Genomic DNA, 22513 nt, shown 5'->3' with positions numbered 1-22513 from the left:
CAAGTCCTAGCTGTGGTCTAAACACATCACTTTTCTCTCCAGGACTTAGTTTCCACATCTGTAAAATGGGAATTTCATCAATTACTTGATGGATGGTTTCAGCGATGAATGGGCAAGCCATGTACCAAAGGCAGAGGAGGGTCTCAGTAAATTTCACTTCCATTTCATCTTTTCTGTCTATATCCTGCCCCACCCCCACCTGGAAAGTCAAAAGAGGATCCACGCCCTACCAGACCTTGCTCCTTCAGCAGCAGAATCTGATTGGTACAGCTTTTATTGTTTCTCTGTCATTTTCCAGAAGATTGGTGTCATGAGAGGGCCACAGGGAATGGGGGAGTAAAAAATAACATAAACAAACAGAAAGGCAGGAGGCAGCGAGAGGGGCTGAGATCGGGTCGTTCAGGGCAGAGAAGAGCCAGATCTGGGCAGTCAGAGCCTCTTAGCTTTCAGCCACCAGAGTGGAAAATTCTGCAAAAGAAAACGACAGAGGTGAGTCAGAGGGGGACCGTGGCCTGGGACACTGGCTGGGACCTGACTGTGGGGAGACACCCCCCTCCAGCTCCACTGCATGGTGTTTTTTCTTGATTCTCAAATATGCTGCAGAAGAGAGAGCTAGAGTGATGGAGGGAGTGAGCATGCGGATGAGTGAATGAAGGAGTGAATGAATGAGGTGAGATGGGAAATGATGCACCCACCATATTTTTTGTGTCATGATGTCATGTCACCCACAAATTATTAGTAATACTAACTACAATGCTAACAGCCCTGATAGTTTTCTGAATGTTTATCACATACCAGTCAGTTTTCTAAGTGCTTTATATACAACATCGTATTTAACTGACAAAAATCCCACGATGTGCATTTTATCATTATTCCCATTCTACAGAGAGGAAACAGAGGCTCAGAGTCCAGCAAGGTCTATGAGGTCACACAGCTAGGAAGAAGCACAGCCAGGCTTCACATCTCTTTCTTTTAGCGCTTGGTTTTTAGCTCCTCTTCTGAGCTATTTCTTAGCCCCTTGGTTTAATTCATGAGGGTCACCAGCAGAATCTTGAGAACACACAAAGTCCCAGGCCCTTGCTACAGAATTTTTGACTCAGAAGGTCTGCGGAGGGATGAGTTATTTTATTTGTCAAAAGGTGATTCTGGTGAACAGCCAAGTTCAGAAACAGCTGTGTGCTCCTCCTCCTCTGGGGGACCGAGCCAGGCCCTGGAGGAGACCGACCATGTGACTTCTGTACACAGCTCAGGGGGGTAAATGTGTCCTGGTGCTCAGAATGAGCTGGGCTCTGTCTCACATGCATGCATGCTAAGTTGCTCCCGTCATGTTCCACTCTTTACAACCCCTGGACTGTAGCCTGCCAGACTCCTCTGGGATACTCCAGGCAAGAATGTTGGAGTGGGTTGCCATGCTCTGTTCCAGGGGATCTTCCTGACCCAGGATCAAACCTGCATCTTTTATGTCTCCTGCACTGGCAGGTGGGTTCTTAACCACTAGCGCCACCTGGGAAGCCCCTGTCTCACACAGCTCCTCATTTAATCATCACAAACACTAGGGAACCGGGAGTTATTATCCCCATTTTACAGAGAGGCAAACTGAGGACCAGAGAGCAGAAGTGACTTTTCAGTGACTTCAGGTAGTAATTGGCTGAGGATTCAAGCTCTGGGATCCAGACCCCTCCATGTGGGCTTGCCTGCCAGTCCACGGTGGTCACCCCCTTCCCCGGCCGTGTACATTGGCCCTGCTTTGCCTTAATATTAAGGATGTCAGAGAGAGACCAGTGTTGGCACCAGGGGGCAATCAGACATCTTTCTAGTGAATCCAACTCCATTAAAATGAACAAAGGATGGGGCAACCAGGTGAGGGGAGATGCAGGGGAGTCCAAGATGGTCCCCGCACCATGGGAGTTTCTGGAAGAAGATGCTATCAGGAAGTGCTCTGTGCTGCTGGCCTTTTCTCTGAATCTCAAGCGTGCCGAGGGCATTCACACCCCAGGATCTTTGCACCTGCCATTCTCGTTGCCTGGTACATTCTCCAGGCTGCCTCACGGCCGGCTCCTTCTCACTCACCTGGTCTCAGCTCAAATACCACCTCTCAAGGGGCCTTCTCTGACCCCTCTGGTACAAGCAGTGACCCACCCCTACTGAGACCCTTTTTGCTACCACCATTTATTTATTAGCTTCACAGCACTCCCACTCGGAATACCTCTGAGTCTATTCTTGCTTATTTACTTGCTGTCTGCTTCCTGCATTGGACCCTCTCAGGCTTTGTTTCCTCCGTCCCACCTCTTGGCTCTGCATCTGACACCGAGGGGACCACATGTGTTTGTGAAAAGATGGGAGAGGCACAGAGACTCTGTGTTCCCAGCAAGAAGAGGTGCCTTCTATTTAAGGCATCAACAAAACCCTCAAAGAAAAGGTGGCTTTTGATATAGGCATATAGGCAGATGCAGGATTCCCACAGGAGAAAGCAGAGGGAGAGGTCCAGTCTCAGAGGGCAGGAAGCAACGGTGTGTATTTGGGGAAGACTCAGTAGTCGTGCTGGGCTGGCCTCTTGCATGTAAGATGAGCTCAGCTAGAGAGGCCTGGGCCCCCGAATCTGGCTCTTCCCCTTGTGGGCTGTGTGACCTTAGACAAGGCGCTGAGCCTCCCTGAGCCCCACTAGCATCCTCTGTAAAAGACAGCTCTGCTTCTGACTCAGGGCCGTCAGAAGAGAGGTGCTGATGCACAGGAGGCCTCAGCCCCTTCTGGCAGCTCCTCTACCCTCCCCGCTCCACGTGTTCTCAACTGTGGGGTCCTCATGTGCTGGTCAGTAGGGTTTCTGCTCAGCAGTCAGGTCTTCTGAGACCTTTATTTGGAAGATTTACTTTAGGAGAGTCTTCCCTGTTGTTTTTCTCTCCAAGAAACGAGAGAAGACAGAAGGAGTCGGCCACCCTCTCCAATATGTGTCTCTGAGATGCCATGTCCCCAGCCTGCCAGACACTGCGGGACCCTCAGATAAGGCCCCGTCACCTCTGGAAACGCAGGTGTGATGTGGGGACAGCACAGGGCTGAGAACTAGATTTCGAGGCTCAGTCCGGCCCTGTTTGCTGGGCGTCCGCTCCCCAATCTGGCCCTGGAGTGAAGGGAGAGGGCAGTAACAATTCCTAGTCAGAGACAAACAAAAAACTGAATGTGAAGTGGCTTCACAAAGGCCACAAGAAGTATCTGGGGCTCCCCTGAGGTTCATCCTGTCCTCCCCAGGCTTGGTATGATACATACTGTGAAAACCTCCCAGGGTAATTTCTTCAATGCACATGGTTATGTAAAATGTTATCAGTGGGGATGCTGGGCTATTGTTGGACCTACAAAGTTAGAAGGATTTAAGAAATCACCAAGTGAAGAAACAAAACCACCTAAACAACACATGGAATCATCATGGAAGTGACCTGCCAGTGACCCCGCCGGGTGGAGGGCTCCTCGTCTTTTCGGGATTTGACCTGGGAGATGGACGCCACCCTTTCCTGTCCCCAGCTAGTCCCTGAGGCCAGGAAAGTCAGGTGGCCTGGAGGTGGGGGACTGGGGATCAAATCCAGGTGAGAGAGGGGAGAGTTCTCCTGCTCGTCCTGAAAACCCTCAGGGTGGCGGGCTAAGGGATCACAGTGAATGTCAGGAATGGAACCCATCATCAAACACTAAAAATTCCTCCCACAGTCCAGGCATCAAAGCGTCCGCTTTCTCACCAGGGGCTCCTCTGAACCTACAGCACCCCACTAAGGCAGGTGGTTCTTTTGAAATGGTTTTTTTTTTTTTTTTTTGGCTGCACAATGAGACCTGTGGGATTTTAGTTCCCTGACCAGGGATTGAACCTGTGCCCCCTGCGCAGGTGTCTTAACCACTGGACCACCAGGGAAGCCCCAAGATATCTTTTACCATTAGTACTTTGATTAATATTGCCCATTTTTATAGAATTTAAAAATTCTTATTTTTATTGCCTCTGTGGGAAGCATTTTTGCATTTACCATCTCATTAAGTTCTCACTTCCTCCATGGGAGAGAGGCTTTTGTCTGCATTTTATAAGGGGGGAAACTGAGGCCGCAGTCCAGTTGCATGACCAAGATCGCACAGAGGACATGATTCAAACTTCCCTCTTTACCCTGGAGGTTTCCAACCTACTTTGACCTGGGTCTAGAGTGACATAGGCGTCAGCTCAAATATCGCCACCCCATGACTGTCATATTAGCCGTTTTTTATTTACTTCGTGGTACTTATCACTCTCTGAAATGATCTTACTCGTGTAATTGCTTATTTCTTTCAGTCTCCCCCTACCACACTGTAAACCCCCAGGGGTCAGGGGGCACTATCTCTCTTGCTCACAACTCTCAAGCAACAGAACAGACCTGGCCCCCAGCAGATGCCTGTAAACAAATGCCAAATTGGTGAACAGATGGATGAATGGATGGCATGGCTCATGAGTCCTCCTTAGGTGTTCAGCAAGTACTGACTTTCTGCATATAGTTCTCACGACAGCCCCAGGAGGTGAGTGGGATGATTCCCATTTTATAGATGGGGAAGTGGAGGCCTGGAGAGGTCAAGTGTCAAGGTCATGTAGCATAGAAGGGACAGGAGCAGGGATTTGGCTGTGGTCTCAGGAACAGCCCCTACATGAAGGTAGAGAGGCCGCTCCTGAGAAGGCTAGTATCTCACGTCAGATGGAAACATGAAATCTCTCTAGCTTCAACCTGCCATTTGATCTGAAAAACTGGCTGGAGCCCGCATAGTCTGTCCTTGGGCACTGAGTCATTCTCTTTTGGGATAAAGGAGACATGAGTCTGTCCACCATCACCTGCTCATGGGGTAACTGTCAAGAGGGGTAATTGGTCCTTTCCATTTCCTGACCTCCATCCACGCCACCCCTAACCTTCACCCTAGAAATGACACGTTCTTGGCTGCTCCTCAGCAAAGAGCCTGACTATCACCTTCACACCAGATGGCATTTGGGGCAGTCAGCGTGAAGGGGACCAGGGGACACCGACCATGGGACCCTCCAGCAGTAGAATGTCTGACATTCTGGAGCTATGGAGGTGTTTTCGACCTGTGAGGTTTTCAAAAGCCTCTAAAAACAGACCTCTGGGATCCCCCATGAAGCAGTCAGGGTGTCACAATAGTACATGCCCTGGCTTTTTGCAGAAAACACAGGATTCTAATTTTGTCCTCCCAGATCCGGCGGCAGGGCACTTGGGAGACAAATCGAGGGCAGGGGTCACCGCTTCTGTTCCTTTTGTGCCTCTCTCAGGGCAGAGCTCTTAGGAACCAGCCAATTAACTAATAGCCTTCCTACCAAAATGTCTCCTCTAAAACGTCTAGGTCTCTCCTGAGAAAAAAACAAACAAGCAAACCTACAGAGACTCTGTAAAGTCCAGGTCGAGTGATTTGGCAGTAGGAGGCTGGCATGGGGGATGGACAGCAGCGGATGGGGGTCTGGTCTTGGTTCTGCCTTTACTCATGTCCCTGGACAGACACCTCACCCTGCCAGGTCTGGGTTTTCTTATTTGTGCAGCCTTGGGTCTAGAAGACACCTTTCCAGCTCCCCTCCAGAGTGTGGAGCACAGGAGCTGGGAGTCAACCCTCAACTCCCATTTCTTGCTTCTGTGACCTGGGATTAGGTGCTTCACCTCACTGTGCCTCAGTTTCCTCATCTGTAAAGTGTGGCTCCTTGGGCTGTTCAGAGGAAGCAGCTCTAAAGCCCTTATCACTGGCTTGATCTGTAGCTAGCACGCAGCATTAGGTAGCTGTTATTATCAAGATGTTTCTATAGCTCAAGAACTTCCCTGATGGTCCAGTGGTTAAGACTCCAGGTTTCCAATGCAGGGCGTGCTGGTTCGATCCCTGGTTGGGGAACAAAGATCCCACATACCCCGAGGGGAAAAAGAAAAGTATCCTTCTATGGCTTCAGGACTCTGTGGGAGAGGGAGAGGGTGGGATGATTTGGGATAATGGCATTGAAACATGTATAATATCATATATGAAACGAGTCGCCAGTCCAGGTTCGATGCATGATACTGGATGCTTGGGGCTGGTGCACTGGAACGACCCAGAGGGATGGTATGGGGAGGGAGGAGGGAGGAGGGTTCAGGATGGGGAACACAAGTATATATATGTGGTGGATTCATTTAGGTATATGGCTAAATCAATACAATATTGTAAAGTTAAAATAAAATACTTAATAAAAAAAAATGTAAAAAAAAAAACACCAAACCCATGAAATGCCTGGCTGCTGCCTGGCGAGGGGCTGTTGGGGGGGTGGGTGACACCACAGATGGCCCCATCACCTTTATTTCTTGCCCCACCCCCCCTCCCCCGCCCCTGCCATTTCCTGTCCTGTCTGGCACCTGCTGACAACCTTCCAACAATCCTGGAAGCTGGGTCTGAATCTTGCTCCATCGCATCCTGCCTGGGCTGGGTGGCCGTAGGTCACTACCTGACCTCTCCGAGCCTCAGTTTTCTCATGTGTACAATGGGTATGATAACGTCTACTTACACAGCTCTTGGGAAGACCCGATGAGAAAATACAGACAGATGCCTGGCATATAGGAGATGGTGTATAAATAAATGTTAGTTCCTTGGATCTCCTCAGCACCACTGGGACAGGTTGGGGCTTTGAAATAACAACCGTAATCACAAAAATCCTGAGACTAAGATAGGAAGATAGAAACAGACAGAAGACACAGGAAGCCCAAAGAGCAAATCACTGATGTGATGCATGTTTCTGACACTGTCTATCCCATCCGAGTTAGGGTCCCATCCCTCATGTGCCTGTCCACAGACACTCATTCTCTGCCCCTCAGTTTCTGCATCTGTAAAATGGGGACACTGAGAGTATCTCCTCGTAGGGTGACAGTGAGGACTACACGAGGTACAGTGGTTCTTGGGCGGGGGGACATCCAGAGCCCTTCCTCCCAGAGGGATTCAGGTGCATCCCTACCTTTCGCCAAGGAAACCTCACCTGAGGCCCCTGGGGGCCACCTGGCTGGTGTCCTCATCATCTGATCAGGAAGATAGGAAAGGTGGGGGGTGAGCAGAGGAGGGAGCAGGCAAAGGGTCAGAGGATGGGCGGGTTCAGTCCTCTCCTTTCCCTTCTGAAACTGAAATTAGCCTAATTAGGTCTGTCCCAGGTCCCTGCGCTGTGGGGGTTGGACAAAATTAGAAGCTATTGACAGGTGAGCACAGCACCCGCTGATAGCCTGAGGGGAAAGTGAGAGGAACTTTGAGTCAGCGCCTGGAAGACGCTTTCCTCCCCTCTGTCCTGAGGAGCAGGATGAAGGCAGGCCTCTGGTTTATCACCTCGCCTCTAAATAGCTCCTGGGCTGGGTTTCTTATAAATCGGTATTGCAAACAGGGATCACTTTCCCACCCCAGAGGACGGGGAGGCTGGGTCATTCGAGGTCAAGGCGGAAGGCAGTGAAGAGTCGGTGAACAGTAATGGGGGTGCCCTCTGAGCCAGGCACCACCCTAGGAGCCGTCCCACTTCATCCTTACCAGCCTTCTTATCCCCATTTTACTTACAGGGAAACTGAGGCCGAGCGCCACTCAGCCAGGAAGATTATAACTTAGGCCTGGCTCATGGTAGGATGCGTCTCTTTCTCAGAGGTTGGAAATGAAAGGCCTTGAGTGCTGAATTAAGCTGTAACCTCCAGGGCCAGAAGAGGGGACATCTTTCTTTCTCCCCTCACTGCTGTTCCTTTTGGCAGGAGGGCAGTTATATAAGAAGTGCTGCCTGCCCTCCCTTGGCTAAATCTTATCTAGTGCAGCATAAGGCTGGGAGTTAGGGAGAGTCCACACGGGAATAAAAGCAAGCATCTTGCTAAACACAGAAACCATTTATAACTCAAATGTCCCAGCTCAGCCTGTTGGAGGGAGTGGCAGAGTCAGGACACCCAGGTTCCATTCGGCCAAGGGCTTGCTCTGTGACTTTGACACTTCACATCTGCCGGGCCTGTTTTCACATCTCTCACTGGGGATCACAGACTCTGTCCCCTAGACTGCATTGAGCCCGGATGAGGAGGCAATGAAATAGGACAAAACACTGCACACCTCGGGGCTCTGCCATCAAGGCTGCGGATTGGCCCTGGTGTGCACCTCCTGCCTGCCTTGGAAATCAAACCCCATAGGGGCTGGAGGGCTGGAATTACAGGGAGGCGGCAGGATTCTCCTTTTGTCCTTCTCACTATCTTCCCGTCTTAGACTTGGTTTCATTTCCTTTGAGGGTGGGTATTCCACTATTTGCAAAGGATTTTGAGGTAGCTTATAAGAGATGCAGGTTTGATCCCTGGGTTGGGAAGATCTTCCAGAGGACGGAATGCTGACCCACTCCAGTATTCTTGCCTGGAGAATCCCACGGACACAGGAGCCTGGTGGGCTACAGTCCACAGGGTCACATAGAGTCGGACACGACTGAAGCGACTTAGCACTCACAAGAAAAAGCACATGAAACAAGAGGAAAAGAATCATTTCCAGAGTACTCACTTAACTCTCGCAACGGTTTTTGAAAGTGGTTATTTTTATCCCCACTTTGGGATGAGGACATGGATGCTCAGAGAGGGGAGAAGGTTTGACTATTCACACTGCCGATAACTCTCACTCTACAGGTTGTGTTTTCTGCCTGACTTCAGGAGTTCCAGCCTGAGGGCTTACTCCTTCCCTCTCGCCTCCCACACTAAATAGGCTGCTGCTGCTGCTAAGTTGCTTCAGTCGTGTCCGACTCTTCGCGATCCCATGGACTACAGCCCACCAGGCTCTTCCATCCATGGGATTTTCCAGGCAAGAGTACTGGAGTGGGGTGCCATTGCCTTCTCCCATTAAATAGGCTACTTAAGGATAAAAGAGAACAGATTTTTGCCAGAAGGAAGCAGAAAAGGCAAATGCCTTCAGGCACATGGAACCAACTGCAAGGGTCAGGCAATCGTTGTGACTAAATTTCTCAGCCATGGAAGCAAAAAGCAAACCATGGGCTCTTGAGTTGGACCAGGCCTGAGGCATAGGAAATGGGATCTGCCACTGGGATCAGGTTTCAGGAAACTAACAAGGATTGCTGTGTGTGGGTGTGTGTACATGGGGCATGCAGTTCCTGTTTACAGTGTGGGGTGGGGGAGTGCTGGTGAGAGTGCGGAGGCTTGCAGCAGGTCCCCAGTCCTGAGTAGCTGAGTGATCGTGGGTAAGCCACCCACTTCCCTGGGCCTTGGTTTGTACTCCCTTCCCTTCCCTGTCTGTACAGTGAGAGCACATCTTGGGATGCTGTTGTGAGGCCTGAGGAAGTGCCCACGAATGGTGCCTACTCTTCTCATCAGCCTGCCCGTCCATGTGGGCAGGGATTGGGTACAGAGAACCCAGACTGTGGACACATGCAGGGTGGCAGAGGGTCCTGCTAGGATCTCTGAGTCTCAGTTTTGACTCTGCTCTTGAGTGAGCCTGGGCATGCTCCTTAACTGCTGAGTGCCTCAGTTTCCTCATCGGTAAACCGAAGAGTGATGGCATCTACTTTCTAGGATGATCATAAGACAGTGGTACTCAGAGTGTGGTCCCCGGACCATAAACACCACGTGGGAACTCAGTAGAAATGCAAACGCTTGGGCTCTACCCTGGATCTAAGGAAGCAGAAACCCTGAGGACAGGGCCCAGCCATCTGTGTTGTGGGCTGGGTGCTGCTGGAGACCCACGGTGGGGGAGGACAAGTACTTGAGAAGGAACCTGACACTTCCTAGTCTTGCCTATTACTGATGCCTGGGTTTGGGGGCACCTTCCATCTTCTGGTCAGCTTCTTCTTCCTTTCCTACTTTAACTCTCCCCTTTACCAGCTCTGCAACAGGCTTTCAAAGGTGGCTGTCGAGAATCAATTGACCACATCTATAAAAGTCTTAGAGCTTCCAGGAAGTAAGGAAGCTTCCTTTACTTTGCCATCTCTTTCCCTGAGAGACAGGAAAGCAAAGGGTTATAATTAGAACTTTGTCTTTCTACCCACTCTTATCAGTCTGGGATACTTAAGGACCTGGTAAATATCACTCATCTGCAGAAGGGCAAGCAGCTAGAGATGGAGGCAGTACCCCTGGTTCTGGAAACCCCAGGCACCTGCTACATGCAAGCCCGCAGCCAAAAACGGGTCTCCACCCTTAGCCTGAGGACAGCTCCCTATACACCACACTTCCTCGTCATTGTATCCCCAGGCTGGACACATATTCATTCATTCACTCGTTCATTGAACTTTTCTTTTACCCCTACTATGTGCTCTGTTCTAGGTGTTGGGGTCAGAGTTGAACCAAACAAAGTTCCTGCTTTTGTGGAGCTGACATCCATCCCAGAGGAAGAGAGACGCAATAAGTCAATAAATAAAGTCATCTATGGTCATCTAAAGCCTTTTGACTTGGAATGAATGAATGGATAAAGCAGGCAGCCCAGAACACTTGCTTTGGATCTAGACAGACCCGAACTCAGATCTTGACCTTGTCTCTTCCTAGGCAAACCCTTAGCCTCTCTGAGTCTCAGTGTCCTCATCTGTAAAATGGGTATAGGAGTAGTATCCTCAAAAGAAGCTGGGGAGATGAAATGAGTAAAATGCTCAGCACAGTGTGTGGCACAAGGGGGCACATTGGAGTTAGATGTCACTGCTGTTCCTACTCCAGGTCACACAGCTGAGCTAGCTGGCAACCTGGCCCTCTGTCTAAGGGTGTATGCACTGGGGCACCTGGGGAGTCCCAGGGATTGAAGAGACCCCAGGATTGGCCAGTCATCTGACTGCTAATGTTAAGAGCAGGCACCTGAGGGTCAGGGACAAGTTCCATAAATTGTCCCAAGTCCCACCGGGAGCTGAAGGCGTCCTCCAGTTGGTGGACAGGGCTTAGATTCTTTGGCCTTGAGAGGGAGTAGGCAGCAAAGCAGAAAGCCTAAAATAGAAAATTCTGGGCCCACGGAGGGCTCTTTCTTCCATCCCGCTGCTTACTGGGCTCCATCACACCCATCCTTCCTGTCGCCCTCCAGAAACAGTATGGTGCACGGGGGCAGAAGCGGGGATTCGTGTCTTCATCCTCTCATCTCCAGAGTACCAGATGTGGCCCCCCACCTCAGGGTGACCTGTTCTTATTGCCCATTTCATCTCTCGCCCCTCTCTTCTGTTCTGCCCTGACTGCCACACTTGCACCACGTTGGCTGAGCCTGGACTGTGCTGGCAGACAGACCCGGGTTTGGCCCCAGTGTCACCTTGGGCCCTGGAGCCACTCTTCCTGCATCTGCATCTGTGTCCTCTGTCATCCCGAGGTCACGTGAGGTGACGTGTGTGCAGAGTCCAGCTTCGGACAGGACACACATCGTTCACCCTGGTAATCATTCTCTCTTGCCTCCCACCCTCAGCAAATCAGCTTCTAGTCCCTTTCTAAACATGCCCTAAACCTCCCAGCCTTAGTGCCTTTGCTGACTGATACCCAGCCCTCGCCTCGACCTCCCTCCACTTGCCCCTTGGCCTGTGGCAGACCTGCCCGTGGTCTCTAGTCTGCACCAGTGCCCACTGTCTCCCTCTTGCAGAGCTCGTATGCACCTCCCGGCCTCTGCCTGGTATTTACCCTGTGTTTGTGTCTGTATCATAGAGCTGTGAGCCTTGCACAGATAGAATAGCAATAGTATGATAGCCACTGTTTCCTGAGCACTTACAGTGCTCTGCACTCCGCACTGCCATAGAATCCTCACAAAATCCCAGTGAGTTATGTGGTGTCATGTCAGGAAATCAGGGCTCAGAGGTGCCCAGCCAGGAAGTTGTGGGTCTAATTCCTCTTTGCCTCCTCCACTGCCTGGTACTGTAGATATTTGCTACTTAGTAAATATCTTTTTGGTTTGATTGAAGAGTTGAATTAGGGCTTTAAGATCTGAGTTGGGCAGGGAAGGAGGGAGGGAGAAAAGGAGGGAGGCCAGGATCTGGCCTGGTTTTTCTTCATTGTGTAGGTTGCTTGTGGGCAGCCAGCCATGAAGACCCTGCCTAGGGCTTCTGAGCTGTAGCATATTGGCTGCAAATAAAAATGGGAAGGAGGTCCAAAGGCCTGGCTTGGGGTCATGACAGGAACCAGGTTCTGGGTGGAACTGTCTGATAAGTGACCCGGTGAGGATGGGGGTGTGGGGAGATGTGCCATTCACTGCAATCACCTGAACCAGCCACCCATTTCCCTCTAGCACCCTCTGCTCTGGTTCTTTTAAAACCACCTCCCTCTTTCCCAGACCCAGGAAGGGCAGCTGCCAACGGGAGGCCAGGCGACTCATTGCTTCTGACCTTGTTAGAGTTGCTCCATTCTCATTTCTGGCATAAAACTTTAATAAACTATGTCCATGTTCAGAATCCTTGTACCTTTCCGAAGGCAATTTTGTGTCTCCAGCCACTTAATTTTTACAATGAGCCCAGGCAGGTCTTAGGATAAAACTGTGCACTCCGTTTGTCAGATGCAGGAACCTAGGTGTGGAGAGCTGATGGTCAAGGTCACAACTGGTGAAGAGCAGAGAGCAAGGAGAGCATAGGGGGCTGGATTTCATACTCAAGCAACAAATGTGTATTAAGTGTGGGCTGGGTGTGGGCTAGACACTGAGTATAAAAGGATGAATGTAACCTAGCTGCTATTAAAAAAATTAAACAGGCATGTATATAGCACTTCTCTGTACCACTGTTCTGTACACATCACTCATTAACACAGGTAATCCTCTGACAATCCAATGAGATAGGAAGCATCATTATGCTTAGTTCAGAGATGAGAAAACTGAGGCCTAAGAAGTTACTTGAATTGCCCCAAATCACACAGTGAGAAAGTGGCTGGGCTGGGATTTGAACCCAGACAGCACGGGCCCAGAGCCTAAGCATTTAATACAGTTTCCTTTTAAACTGGCCGAAGGGACCATCATTAGGACTGGCACAGATGTGGTGTAGCATGTTGGAAAGAGCTGCGTGGTTCTGAATCCTCACTCCCCACTTATGTCCTACCTCCCCGAGCAGGTCAAGCACCTTCAACCTCAGTTTGCCCATTTGCAAAATGGAGATGATTCTTAAGGATGTTGTGATGCTACAAAAGATAAAGATGCTGGGATGTGAATGCTGGATAGATCTGAATGGAGAAGGGTGTGGGATGGTGGACCACCAACCCCTTGCCTGTCCTGAAAGCAAAGCTCGAAAAGCAAGGTCAGGCTGGATGTTTCTTTTCCTAATTCCCAGCTGATCCCTGGCTGTTTTTTTTTTTTTTTTTCCCCTCTCTGGCTCTCCTACAGTGCTGGAATGGTATACCTGAGTGAAGCCAAAACAGGTTTTGAAATTTGAAGTTACAGGATACCCAAGACAAGATGCTGAGGAGAGGAGAGAAAGAATTTCCATCCTTGGAATCTGAGAATGTGAGAGCCAGTAGGGTCCTTGGGGATCAGTTGGCCTCATCTCCTTGGGTTACAGATGGGAGGCTGAGGCCCAGAGTAGGAGAGAGACTGCCCAAGGTCACAGAGCCCATTTGGGCAGAGCTGTGACCAGAACCCAAGCAGAAGTGCAGACAAAGTTCAGAAAATATCCCCAATTCTCCTGGATTCCTTACACAGCAGAGAGAGAGAGAGAGAGAGAGAGAGAGGATCTATTCCTTGGGGGTTGTTCAAATCTAGAAAAAATAGCAATTTTTTCTTTGCCTGGCTTACACGACAGAGCTCTTAGACCTCACGGATTGCCATTTTTCTTCGTATCTTGGGGACTGCGGGACTCCCCCCTCCCCTGCTCATGATGGAGGGACATAGCTCTGAGTTTTTGGCATCCAAACATCCCAGACCCACGATGTGCCCAGGTCACGGGTACTCACCATCAGCCCCAATCTTGCCATCTCCATCTTTGTCTCCAGCAGCCAGCAGCGTCTTGGTTTCTTTAACAGACAAGTCTCTGGCATCTGGGGAGAAGCCTTTCAGAATGAATCTGGAGGAGGAAAGGGAGAAAAGGGGGAGGGAATCAGGTGAGGGTCACCTTGTGGATGGTGGGCTGACGTCTGCACAGGGGAAGCAGGAGGCTCGAAGAGGAGGATGAGCAGGGAACATGCATGCCATTGTGCTGGGCCAGGTAGCCCCACCATGGCCAAGCTTCACGGATGGGTGTGCAGAGGACAGGCTGTCCTCAGCAAAGGGTTGCCCTCACTTCTGCTAGGGCACCTGAATTTGTTTATTTATTCAGTCAACAAAACAAATACCAGGGTATCTTCTCTGTGCCAGGGCCATGCTAGAAATGGGGGCATAGAGTTGGTCTTTGGAAGCCAAGTTGAAAAACAGGGAGGAAGTCAAGTATTCCAAGAGATGCCACACAGTGTGATGGAAGCAATGGTGGGAAGTGGAAAGCGGTTGCTTGAATGGTGCATCCATCCCACTGAAGGGGAGGGAAGAGTCAGGGGAGGCTTCCTGGAGAAAGTGACGCCTAGAGGATAAACAGAAGTCAGACTTCGCATGTGTGTGCGCGTGCACATACACACTGGGCATGGGAAGGTAGAGGCACAGGGTCTAGACAAGGGTACCCTTGTGAGATGGTTTAGGGGAGAGACAGGATGGATGGGGAAGTCTCTACTTGAAAGGCCCCTCTCCACACCCTCCCCCTTCTCTTCCTGACAAAATTCGAGGCAGTCTTGGCCAGAGAGTTACATAAAGCACAGCTGGATTGGCAGACGTGGGCCAGGTGGCCGAGGGGGTTATGGTGGGAGGATTTTTGCTGATGTCATTTTTTTGCCTTTTCCTAGTCATAACCTTCTCTGCCTTGCTCCCAGGACTCTTGACCCCTCAAAGCTGGTTCCGCACCCCATGACATGCCCAGAAACTGTTCTAACCATCATGGTACAGAAGGGCAAGGGTCTGTGGGATGGCGGAAAGTGGCTTTTAGAGGAATGAAAATCAATGAAATACTCAAGGGAGCGCTCTCTCTGTCTTGGCTATAGTGTTAGGCAATGAGAAAAAGTGCCTCTCAGTTTGTATTAAATTATTAAGTAGCATCATTCCATTAGCAATATTAAGTGGCTATAATTTAACCTAGTTAGTTGCACTTTCTGCAGAGGATTTTATTCTTCCAGAAGCAACAGCAGATGGTTCTTTTCTGTGACGGATGCAGAGAGCAGGGCAGACAGAAAGGAACCTGGAAGCAAGTGTCCCAACCCCCACCCTGCTCCCTCCCCCAGAGCCACAGAAGATAGTCCCTGCAGGCCTCAGTTTACCCCAGCTCCTCCTCCTCGATGAAGCCGCTCTTGTCTTTATCCAGGATATGGAATACCTTCTTCACGTCTTCCGGGCTCTTTTTCTTTAGGCCAACCATCTGGAAGAACTTTTTGTGGTCGAAGGAGTCGACAGCTGTTGGGAGATGGAGAGGAGGGTGTTAAAATGAGGACAGAGAAGGGTCCTGGGAAAAGGTGGGAGAATGGGGGTGTCATAGCTGGGCCAGTCCTGGGGGATGGAGGAGATACACCTCCGTGGCAGGGCTGAGGGAGTCCAGGCCAGGCAAGGGGGTTTGGACCAAGGTTGCACAGCCATGGGTGGCAGAGGGGGGATTGCACCCAGATCTCCCTGGCTCCCCAACTCCCTCCACCTTCCACTATACCCTTCGCTAAGGGTAGGGGTAGCATTTGAAGGCAGAGAAGTTTCCATGAAGCCTTTTGGGTGGTGGCTGAGTGGGGGTGGGCACGGGAATTGAAGGAAGAGTGAATATGATGTGTGTCTGTTGTTGGGGAGGAGGGTCGACCTTTTTCTTGGCCATGGATTGTGTGGCCAGAAAATCAACACGGAGAGGACAAGTTTCTCTCAAGGTCACCTAGTAGGAGGAGCGGGGGGAGGACACAGAAGTCCTGGCTTTGCTGCAGAAAGCCATTCCGGTGGGAGTGGGGGTGGGTGCTGGAAGTCTCCCCAAGAATTCCCAGTTAGGTTTCCTCTTAGAGGGACAAGATGGGTTAAGGAGAAGTGGGTGGGCTATCGCAGGGCTCTGGGAGGGAGGCTTCATGCCCAGGGGATGGAGTGCCAAGCAGAAAGGAAGGGAGCCCCCCTTCAATATTCTGTACCCTGAGCTCTTTTTTAAGGACAATCTGGGAGAGTAAACGACCTTAGACCAGTAACATGTGTGTCGGGGGTGGTGGGGTGGTGTAGGGGCAATCCCATGGAGAGTCAAGGTATCCTCCCTGGCTGGACAGGAGGAAAGTTGCTCTGTCCACCTCAGACACTAGATGGAGGGGGATGGGGACAGCACCTGGAGGTGACCCCCGTGCTCATCCCCCTTCTGCCCTGCGAAGTGACCTTGGGCAAGTTTCTAACCCTCTGCCTCCCTCAGTTTCCCCATCTCGGGGACAGGAGGGAGGAGGAACTTAAGCAGTTAAGCGTTCAAGTCCAGGGCAGCTCAGAGACATGAGACTGTCCGTTCCCCTCTCTCGGTGCCTGAGGAGGCTGGAAGTTGCAAGCGCGGAGGATGCCCTGCGCGCAGCGCTGAGCAGAGCAGAGCGCCAGCTTGGGGAAGGTCATCTCGCTCCCTCGCAGATCCGTTGAGCGGGGTGGGCCCTGAGCCCCGGAGAAGGGGCTTGGACATTCAGGAAACCAGCAAGCAGTAGCTAGGCGAAAAGAGCCCTCTCCGGAAAGGGGTCGCGGGGAGAGAAGCATGCGCACCTATGGCCCCTCCAAGTGCCTTGAAAAGCCCCGAGCGCTCACAAGGACCCAGAGGTCCCGCTTTCCACCCCGGTCTTCGCCCTTGGTCCGGGACCTGAGTCCTCGCAGCGCGGTTACCCAGCCTTTGGCGCCCCAGAGTTTCGGTTGTCACGCCAGGCGCCCGGCCTCCTAGCTCGCTGTCTGCGCCAGGTCCTGGCGGGGCCAAGTTTGGGTAGTGCCGTGGACCCTCTTCCACGCTCCGCTAGCGCCGGGCGGAAGCGTGAGCATAGAAGCGCCGGGAAGACTGGCCAGCCGCGGGACCCACGGGGGTGCAGGGGCCAGGGAGATGGATGAGGGGACAGGGATGCGGAGGGGAGCGCGCTGCTCACCGGTAAAGGCCCCCACTGCCTTCTTGATGTCCTCAGCGTGGAGCAAGTCTGTCATCGACATCCTGCAACTGTTTGAGCGGGCAGAGCAAGTGCGAAAAGATTAAAAAGTGCTTTTCTCATCATTTCTGCTCATATGACCTGCGCTGCAGTGCCGCGCGCCGGGCGCACGCCCGCCGGCCTGGCGCAGAGCCAGGGGGCGCGGGGCTCGGCGCGCAGCCACAGCGGCTCAGTCCAGCCGAGCAGCCGATCTGTGCTGACCGGGCTAGCCGGCGGGCGCACGGTCCCGCCGCCGCTCCCGCCCCGCCCTGCCGGGGGTCCTTGGGACTCCAGGGGCTGCAGCCAGGGCTCCAGGGGAAGGGGCAAACCCTGGAATTTAAAGGGCGCCCGCGTTCCCAGTTGGAGGGTTTTCCTGCCGTCAAGGGCAAGCAGGAAGCGCCGGCCTGGTGCGACGCAGGGTCTGGGATCCGCGCACCTCCGAGGATGTCCGGCCTCTTCGGGGAGTATACTGGACGGACAGGGGCCAGGTCTACATCCTCGTGGGCCCCTTGGCCCTACTCCCATTCTCTCTCCACTCCTACCTCTGCCTCCGCTGTCTGTCCTGGATGCAAATTTATGCTGCAAAATCTAAGCTCTGAGGTCTGGAAACCTGACCCACCGGGAGGTGGTGGCAGGAATAGGCCGGTGCTGCTAGGGCCCTCTGCGGGTGCCCCATCCCACATCTGGTCAGGAACTCGGAATACAGAAACCGATTTTATTTTTTTCATAGTCTGACTTTTCAAAGAACCCTTCTTGGATCCCCACTAACTACTTGCTTTCCAGGTCTCCTGAGCCAAAGTATCATGCGGGTCTGGACTCCTCCTGCCCCTATAAACCGTATGGGGGAGGGGAGGGTGGCAGAAGGTACTTGCCCTCTGCACTTTCAAGGCTCACGCTTGGGGAGCTGGTGCCACCCTCAGACCACACTTCCGAGACACAGGTTTTATGGCCCCATCTCTGGGAAACATGACACTACCTGATCTTTATGCAGCCAGAGACTGGTTGCTGTCTTTCCCAGGGTTCCCCGAGGGTTCAGGCTGCAACCAGCTGTCTCTAAAGTGTGCAGAGCACTGGACAAGGAGTCAAGAGTCCTGGGTTCAAGATCTGGGGTTGCAGTAAGTCCTTATGTCACCTTGGGTTGTGACCTTCGCCATCCCTGGGCCTCAGTCTCCCTCCACTTTGTTGATGGTATGTGGGTGGTCCTTTGTGGTGGATTCTCAACACTCTGACTTCAGGTGTGGGCAGGTGGGCGGGGCTGAGACAGTGTGCCTTGGTGGAGGAGCTAGGGAGAGCTATGGAGAAGGCAATGGTACCCCACTCCAGTACTCTTGCCTGGCAAATCCCATGGATGGAGGAGCCTAGTAGGCTGCAGTCCATGGGGTCGCTAAGAGTCAGACACGACTGAGCGACTTCACTTTCACTTTTCATTTTCCTGCATTGGAGAAGGAAATGGTGACCCACTCAGTGTTCTTGCCTGGAGAATCCCAGGGACGGGGGAGCCTGGTGGGCTGCCATCTGTTGGGTCGCACAGAGTCGGACACGACTGAAGCGACTTAGCAACTGAAGCGACTTAGCGGCAGCAGCGGCAGCAGCCCGGCTACCCTGTAGCTCAGGTTCCCTGGCACTCACTGTTGACACTATCTCCTTCAGCTTGGTGTTGGACGGCTGCCCTTCCTGGGAACCTTAGGATGCTGCTGGCTCCAGTGGGCCCCCTTCTCTGTGAGTCAGCTCCTTCAGGGGACAGCCCGCCAGCTGGTCTCCAAGGCACTGATGCTGCAGCTCCTGTCCTGATCTCTCACCGTGTGAAGCCATCCGTGGACCCCTCAGCTGCCCCTGTTGTTTCTGCTCTGACTGGCCTTTTAACTTAGAGATGCTGGGCTTCTGTGTTGTCATCTCAAGCCCCAGGCTCAGCTCACTTCAGGGGCCTTGTTGGCAAATCTGCTTCCCCAGCTGAGGGATCCTTATGCTATACTAGTGGGGAAACTGAGGCCAGAGAGAGTCAGCGAGTGGCATAAAAACACACAGCAAGGCAGTGGCTCAGAGGGATCCACCCCTGGCTCTACTAACGTCAAGTCCAGCGATCCACTGCATGGGGCTCTGCCAGCGCCCAGGACCGTACCAATCAGGTCCCACATGTCTCAGCCTCAGATCGGCTTCCGAGGAGTCCCCGAACACTGACCCCTGTGGCAGAGGCTGGACTTCAACAGCCCCATCCTTCCCTCCCTGCTTCTTCCAACTCTCCCTGCTGCAGAAGCTTCCCATTAACTAGACACCATAGTCCACCCAGCCAGAGCATCAGATGATGTCTTTAGGTCAGCCCATCAGCCCTCCATACCCCTTCCTCCTGTGTCCTCTGCCCAGGCAAGGGCCACCTCACCTGAGTCCATAGATGTCTGACTCCACCCATCTTGTTCTGTAAGGTGAGCTTAGCCAGTGGGAGGAATTTGCCTCAGGTCACACCACGAGTTAGGATGGAAACCCCAGGAATTGTACTCTCAACCCTGAACTTCATGGCTGTCTGCCTCAGCCTGTGTCACCAGCCTAGCCTGTGTCTCTGGCAGGGAAGGGGACATTTGGCCATCCCGCCTCTCCTCCCCTCCATCCTCGTCCAGCCCCGGTGGCTGCCACTCACCTCAGGTGTGGGGTGGAGGGCTGGAACCTGGACCGAAAGGTTGGCTGGTGGGAGGTCCCGTCAGGAAGTGAGCCTGGGGGAGGATGGCCACCTATATAGGCTTCCGCTCTGGCTATTTTGGGAGGTGGCGCTCCCCTCTGTTCCCAGCCCCCTCCCCTTCCGGTGTCAGGTACTTCCCAACCACGGTGCTGGGTGTCTGTATCACATTCACCCTCCCTGGGCCCCTCGAGCCAGGCCTATTAATAACCCCTAGTCCCTGCCTCCCTCCAGCACCCAAAACTGAGGCTCAAGCAGGGCTCTCCTCTTCCATGAAGTCTTCCATGAACACTCTAGATGCCAGTAACATCGCCAGGCTCCAAAATCCCACAAGGAAAGGAAGACAGCACTCGAGCAGAGGGATGGAATAGGAACTGTCTTCCATGCATGGGGCTGGTTAGATTCCTATTTTTACTCAGTCTTCTCCCTCCAGCCTTGCAGTACAGGCCTGTCTCCCTCTTGCTCTTGCATGAGTGAGGCAAACAGACAGGCTAGGGGTTCTGCGATTGACTACTCAAAGCTGTGGACTGGAGCAGGGAGTGGACCCAGCATTTTCATAAGATGACCTAGTGCCTCCTAGAAACACATGCTCTGTATGTTCTCTGACAAATTCCTTCCTCTCTTTGCATCTCAGTCTCTGTCTGTAAAACGAGTTCAATTAGAGGCAAACTTGGCTCTAGAGATGGGCCAGGGGATGAAGAACCCCCTGAAATTGTATTCCCAAAATCACATGCAAGTGCTGTTATGTGAAGCAAGGGCCCACAGCTTTCAGGAGATTCACTAAGACATCTCTGGGGTGGTCTGTCTTGGATTGGAGATGACCATCCAAGGGGTGTGCTTTGAAAAGCATGAATGAATGTAACACATATTTACTGGGTGTCTAGTATGAACACCATGAAAGCTTCCTTTTCTCATCCCCAGCCTTAAAAAGAATTTCCAGGATGCTGACATTGTCAACAGGACATTCCAGTTCCTGATGGTGGTGTTAGGAGGCCCAGTCTCCATGCGAGGTAGATTGGAGGGAAGCTGTACTGGTCCTTCGTTGACCATCAGTTGACTCCATGGATGGAAGGAGCAGAGGGTGAACTGGATGGGGAAGCTGGTTCTGGAGCCTGAATGTGTTGTGCTAAGGTTCTGGACTAGGGTGATGGTAATGGTATCAAGGAGGGATGTAGACATAGGATAGCATCTCTGAGGAGACTCTTGCAGGCTTGAGGGCTATGAGGAACAAGTTGGACAAGTCCTAGCTGACTCTCAATTTTCAAGCTGGGGTTCACTAGAGATTGGCAGTGCTGCTTTTGAAGGCGGTAAGCCTGGGGAGGAAGTGGTACCAAGCTGGGGAGATGATAGTTGGAGATGAGCTCAGAGATCCTCCATAGTGACCTCCTACAACCTGCTCACATTGTAGGTGAAGAAACCAAGGCCAAGATGACAGACCCAAATCATGTAGAGAGTAGTGAATGAACCAGGACTTTGTGCTGGGTTTGGGATGCTTGGAGGACATTCTGGTGGAATGTGCCCAGGAGCTCTGAACTTTGGAGAGGGCTGACTGGACATAGAGCTGTGGTGGTCATTGGGGAGGTCAAGGAGTTGAAGTCACAGGCATGGCTGAGCCCTGGGGCAGTGGGTTGGGGGATGAAGCATCTTGAGGACCAGCCATAGAGAAAGATCCCCGGCTGGGGTCTGGGAAAGTAATCACACTTGTTTGCTGAGTATTATACCAGGTATAGTGTACACTGCATCATGGTTTCATCCTCATAACTCTCCCTATAAGGTAGGTATTGCCTTCAGGATTTTGCTAATGAGGGAACAAGGCTCAGCAAGGTTAGGTGACTTGCCTAAGGTTACAGAGTGCCAGGGTCCAGCCCCGGTTGGATCCAGGAATTCCCTCAGGATGATGGCGTTGGCGATTAAGGGATAGCAAACGCTGAGAGATTTATTAGATGCTCAATAATAACTGGTTTACACGGGAAATCAATAAAGTTCGTGACACCAAACTTGCTCTGACCACGGAGGCCGCAGGCACCCTCTCGAATAGCAGAAGGTGCCCCACCTTAGGTATCTTCTCAAGTGGTTCTTAGAAGCCCAGGCAAATAAGTGGTTGCAGAGGACCCCCGCACTCCAAATTATTTTGGCATGAAGGAAGAACAGAAGAGAAAAGGAAGAAAAGGAAACAAGAAAGAACGACACAGGGAGACCAAGCTTCGGTGAGCAAGGCCCATAGCTTTATTTTCAACAGGGGCTTTTATACCATAAGTTGCACATAGAGGATAATAGGGGGTGTGAAATCATGCAAAGTCAGCAGTCTTTGATCCTTATCGAAACCAGGGTTTCTTTTCTGCAAACTTATCGTGTACAAATGGTTTAGGTGGTTTACATCATCTTCTGGCCAGAAGGCTATTAACATTTTATGACTCTGACAAAGGTTTGTCAACCATAAGACTTATTTTCTCTAAGAGTAATTATTTTAAAGTTTGGCACCATCCTCCAAAGGTGTTAGATAAAGTTGCATTCCTATAGGGCAGAGGTGCAATGGGTTTACAACAAAGGAAAGAATTTATTACCTTAAGGGTCTAAAGTTGCTAACACCAAGGCCACTACTTATTTTTTCTACATACCAACTATATTAATTAATACACTTCCAAGGATACAATACAGGGGATGTGGAAACTTGGCAGCAAGCATTGGCTCATCAATGAAATCTTCTACTAGTTTTATTCTGACAGCTTCTAACTCTCCGAGAGGCTCTAAACTATTTGAATATCTTAAGCTTCCCGTGCCTCTTGAGGCTGGGAGA

General features: G+C 51.7%; 1 protein-coding gene across 1 annotated transcript; it reads right to left on the bottom strand.

Annotated features, from left to right (window-relative positions):
* Window positions 1–240: 240 nt before the first annotated feature.
* PVALB (parvalbumin) lies at window positions 241–19757 on the bottom strand. Its single transcript, XM_027541754.1, has 5 exons — window positions 19681–19757; window positions 17013–17080; window positions 15216–15348; window positions 13833–13942; window positions 241–468 (listed from the first exon to the last, which is right to left on the bottom strand). Exons 2-5 carry the CDS (start codon window positions 17071–17073, stop codon window positions 440–442), a joined length of 333 nt encoding a protein of 110 aa, XP_027397555.1. The 5' UTR covers window positions 17074–17080; window positions 19681–19757; the 3' UTR covers window positions 241–439.
* Window positions 19758–22513: the final 2756 nt, after the last annotated feature.

The sequence above is a fragment of the Bos indicus x Bos taurus genome, chromosome 5 (assembly GCF_003369695.1).
Source record: "Bos indicus x Bos taurus breed Angus x Brahman F1 hybrid chromosome 5, Bos_hybrid_MaternalHap_v2.0, whole genome shotgun sequence".
In the NCBI taxonomy this organism is placed as follows: domain Eukaryota; kingdom Metazoa; phylum Chordata; class Mammalia; order Artiodactyla; family Bovidae; genus Bos; species Bos indicus x Bos taurus.
The sequence above is the reverse complement of the archived record's forward strand: the minus strand, read 5'-3'. Positions and strand labels throughout refer to the sequence as shown.

Bases quoted from the DNA above. Each gene is read 5' to 3' on its own strand.
- PVALB (XM_027541754.1), bottom strand. From the start codon at position 17,073: ATGTCGATGACAGACTTGCTCCACGCTGAGGACATCAAGAAGGCAGTG. The intron at 15,349-17,012 runs GTGAGCAGCGCG...ATCTCCCAACAG, and splicing joins GGCAGTGGGGGCCTTTACCG to CTGTCGACTCCTTCGACCAC. The intron at 13,943-15,215 runs GTAAACTGAGGC...TTCCTCCTCCAG, and splicing joins ATCGAGGAGGAGGAGCTGGG to ATTCATTCTGAAAGGCTTCT.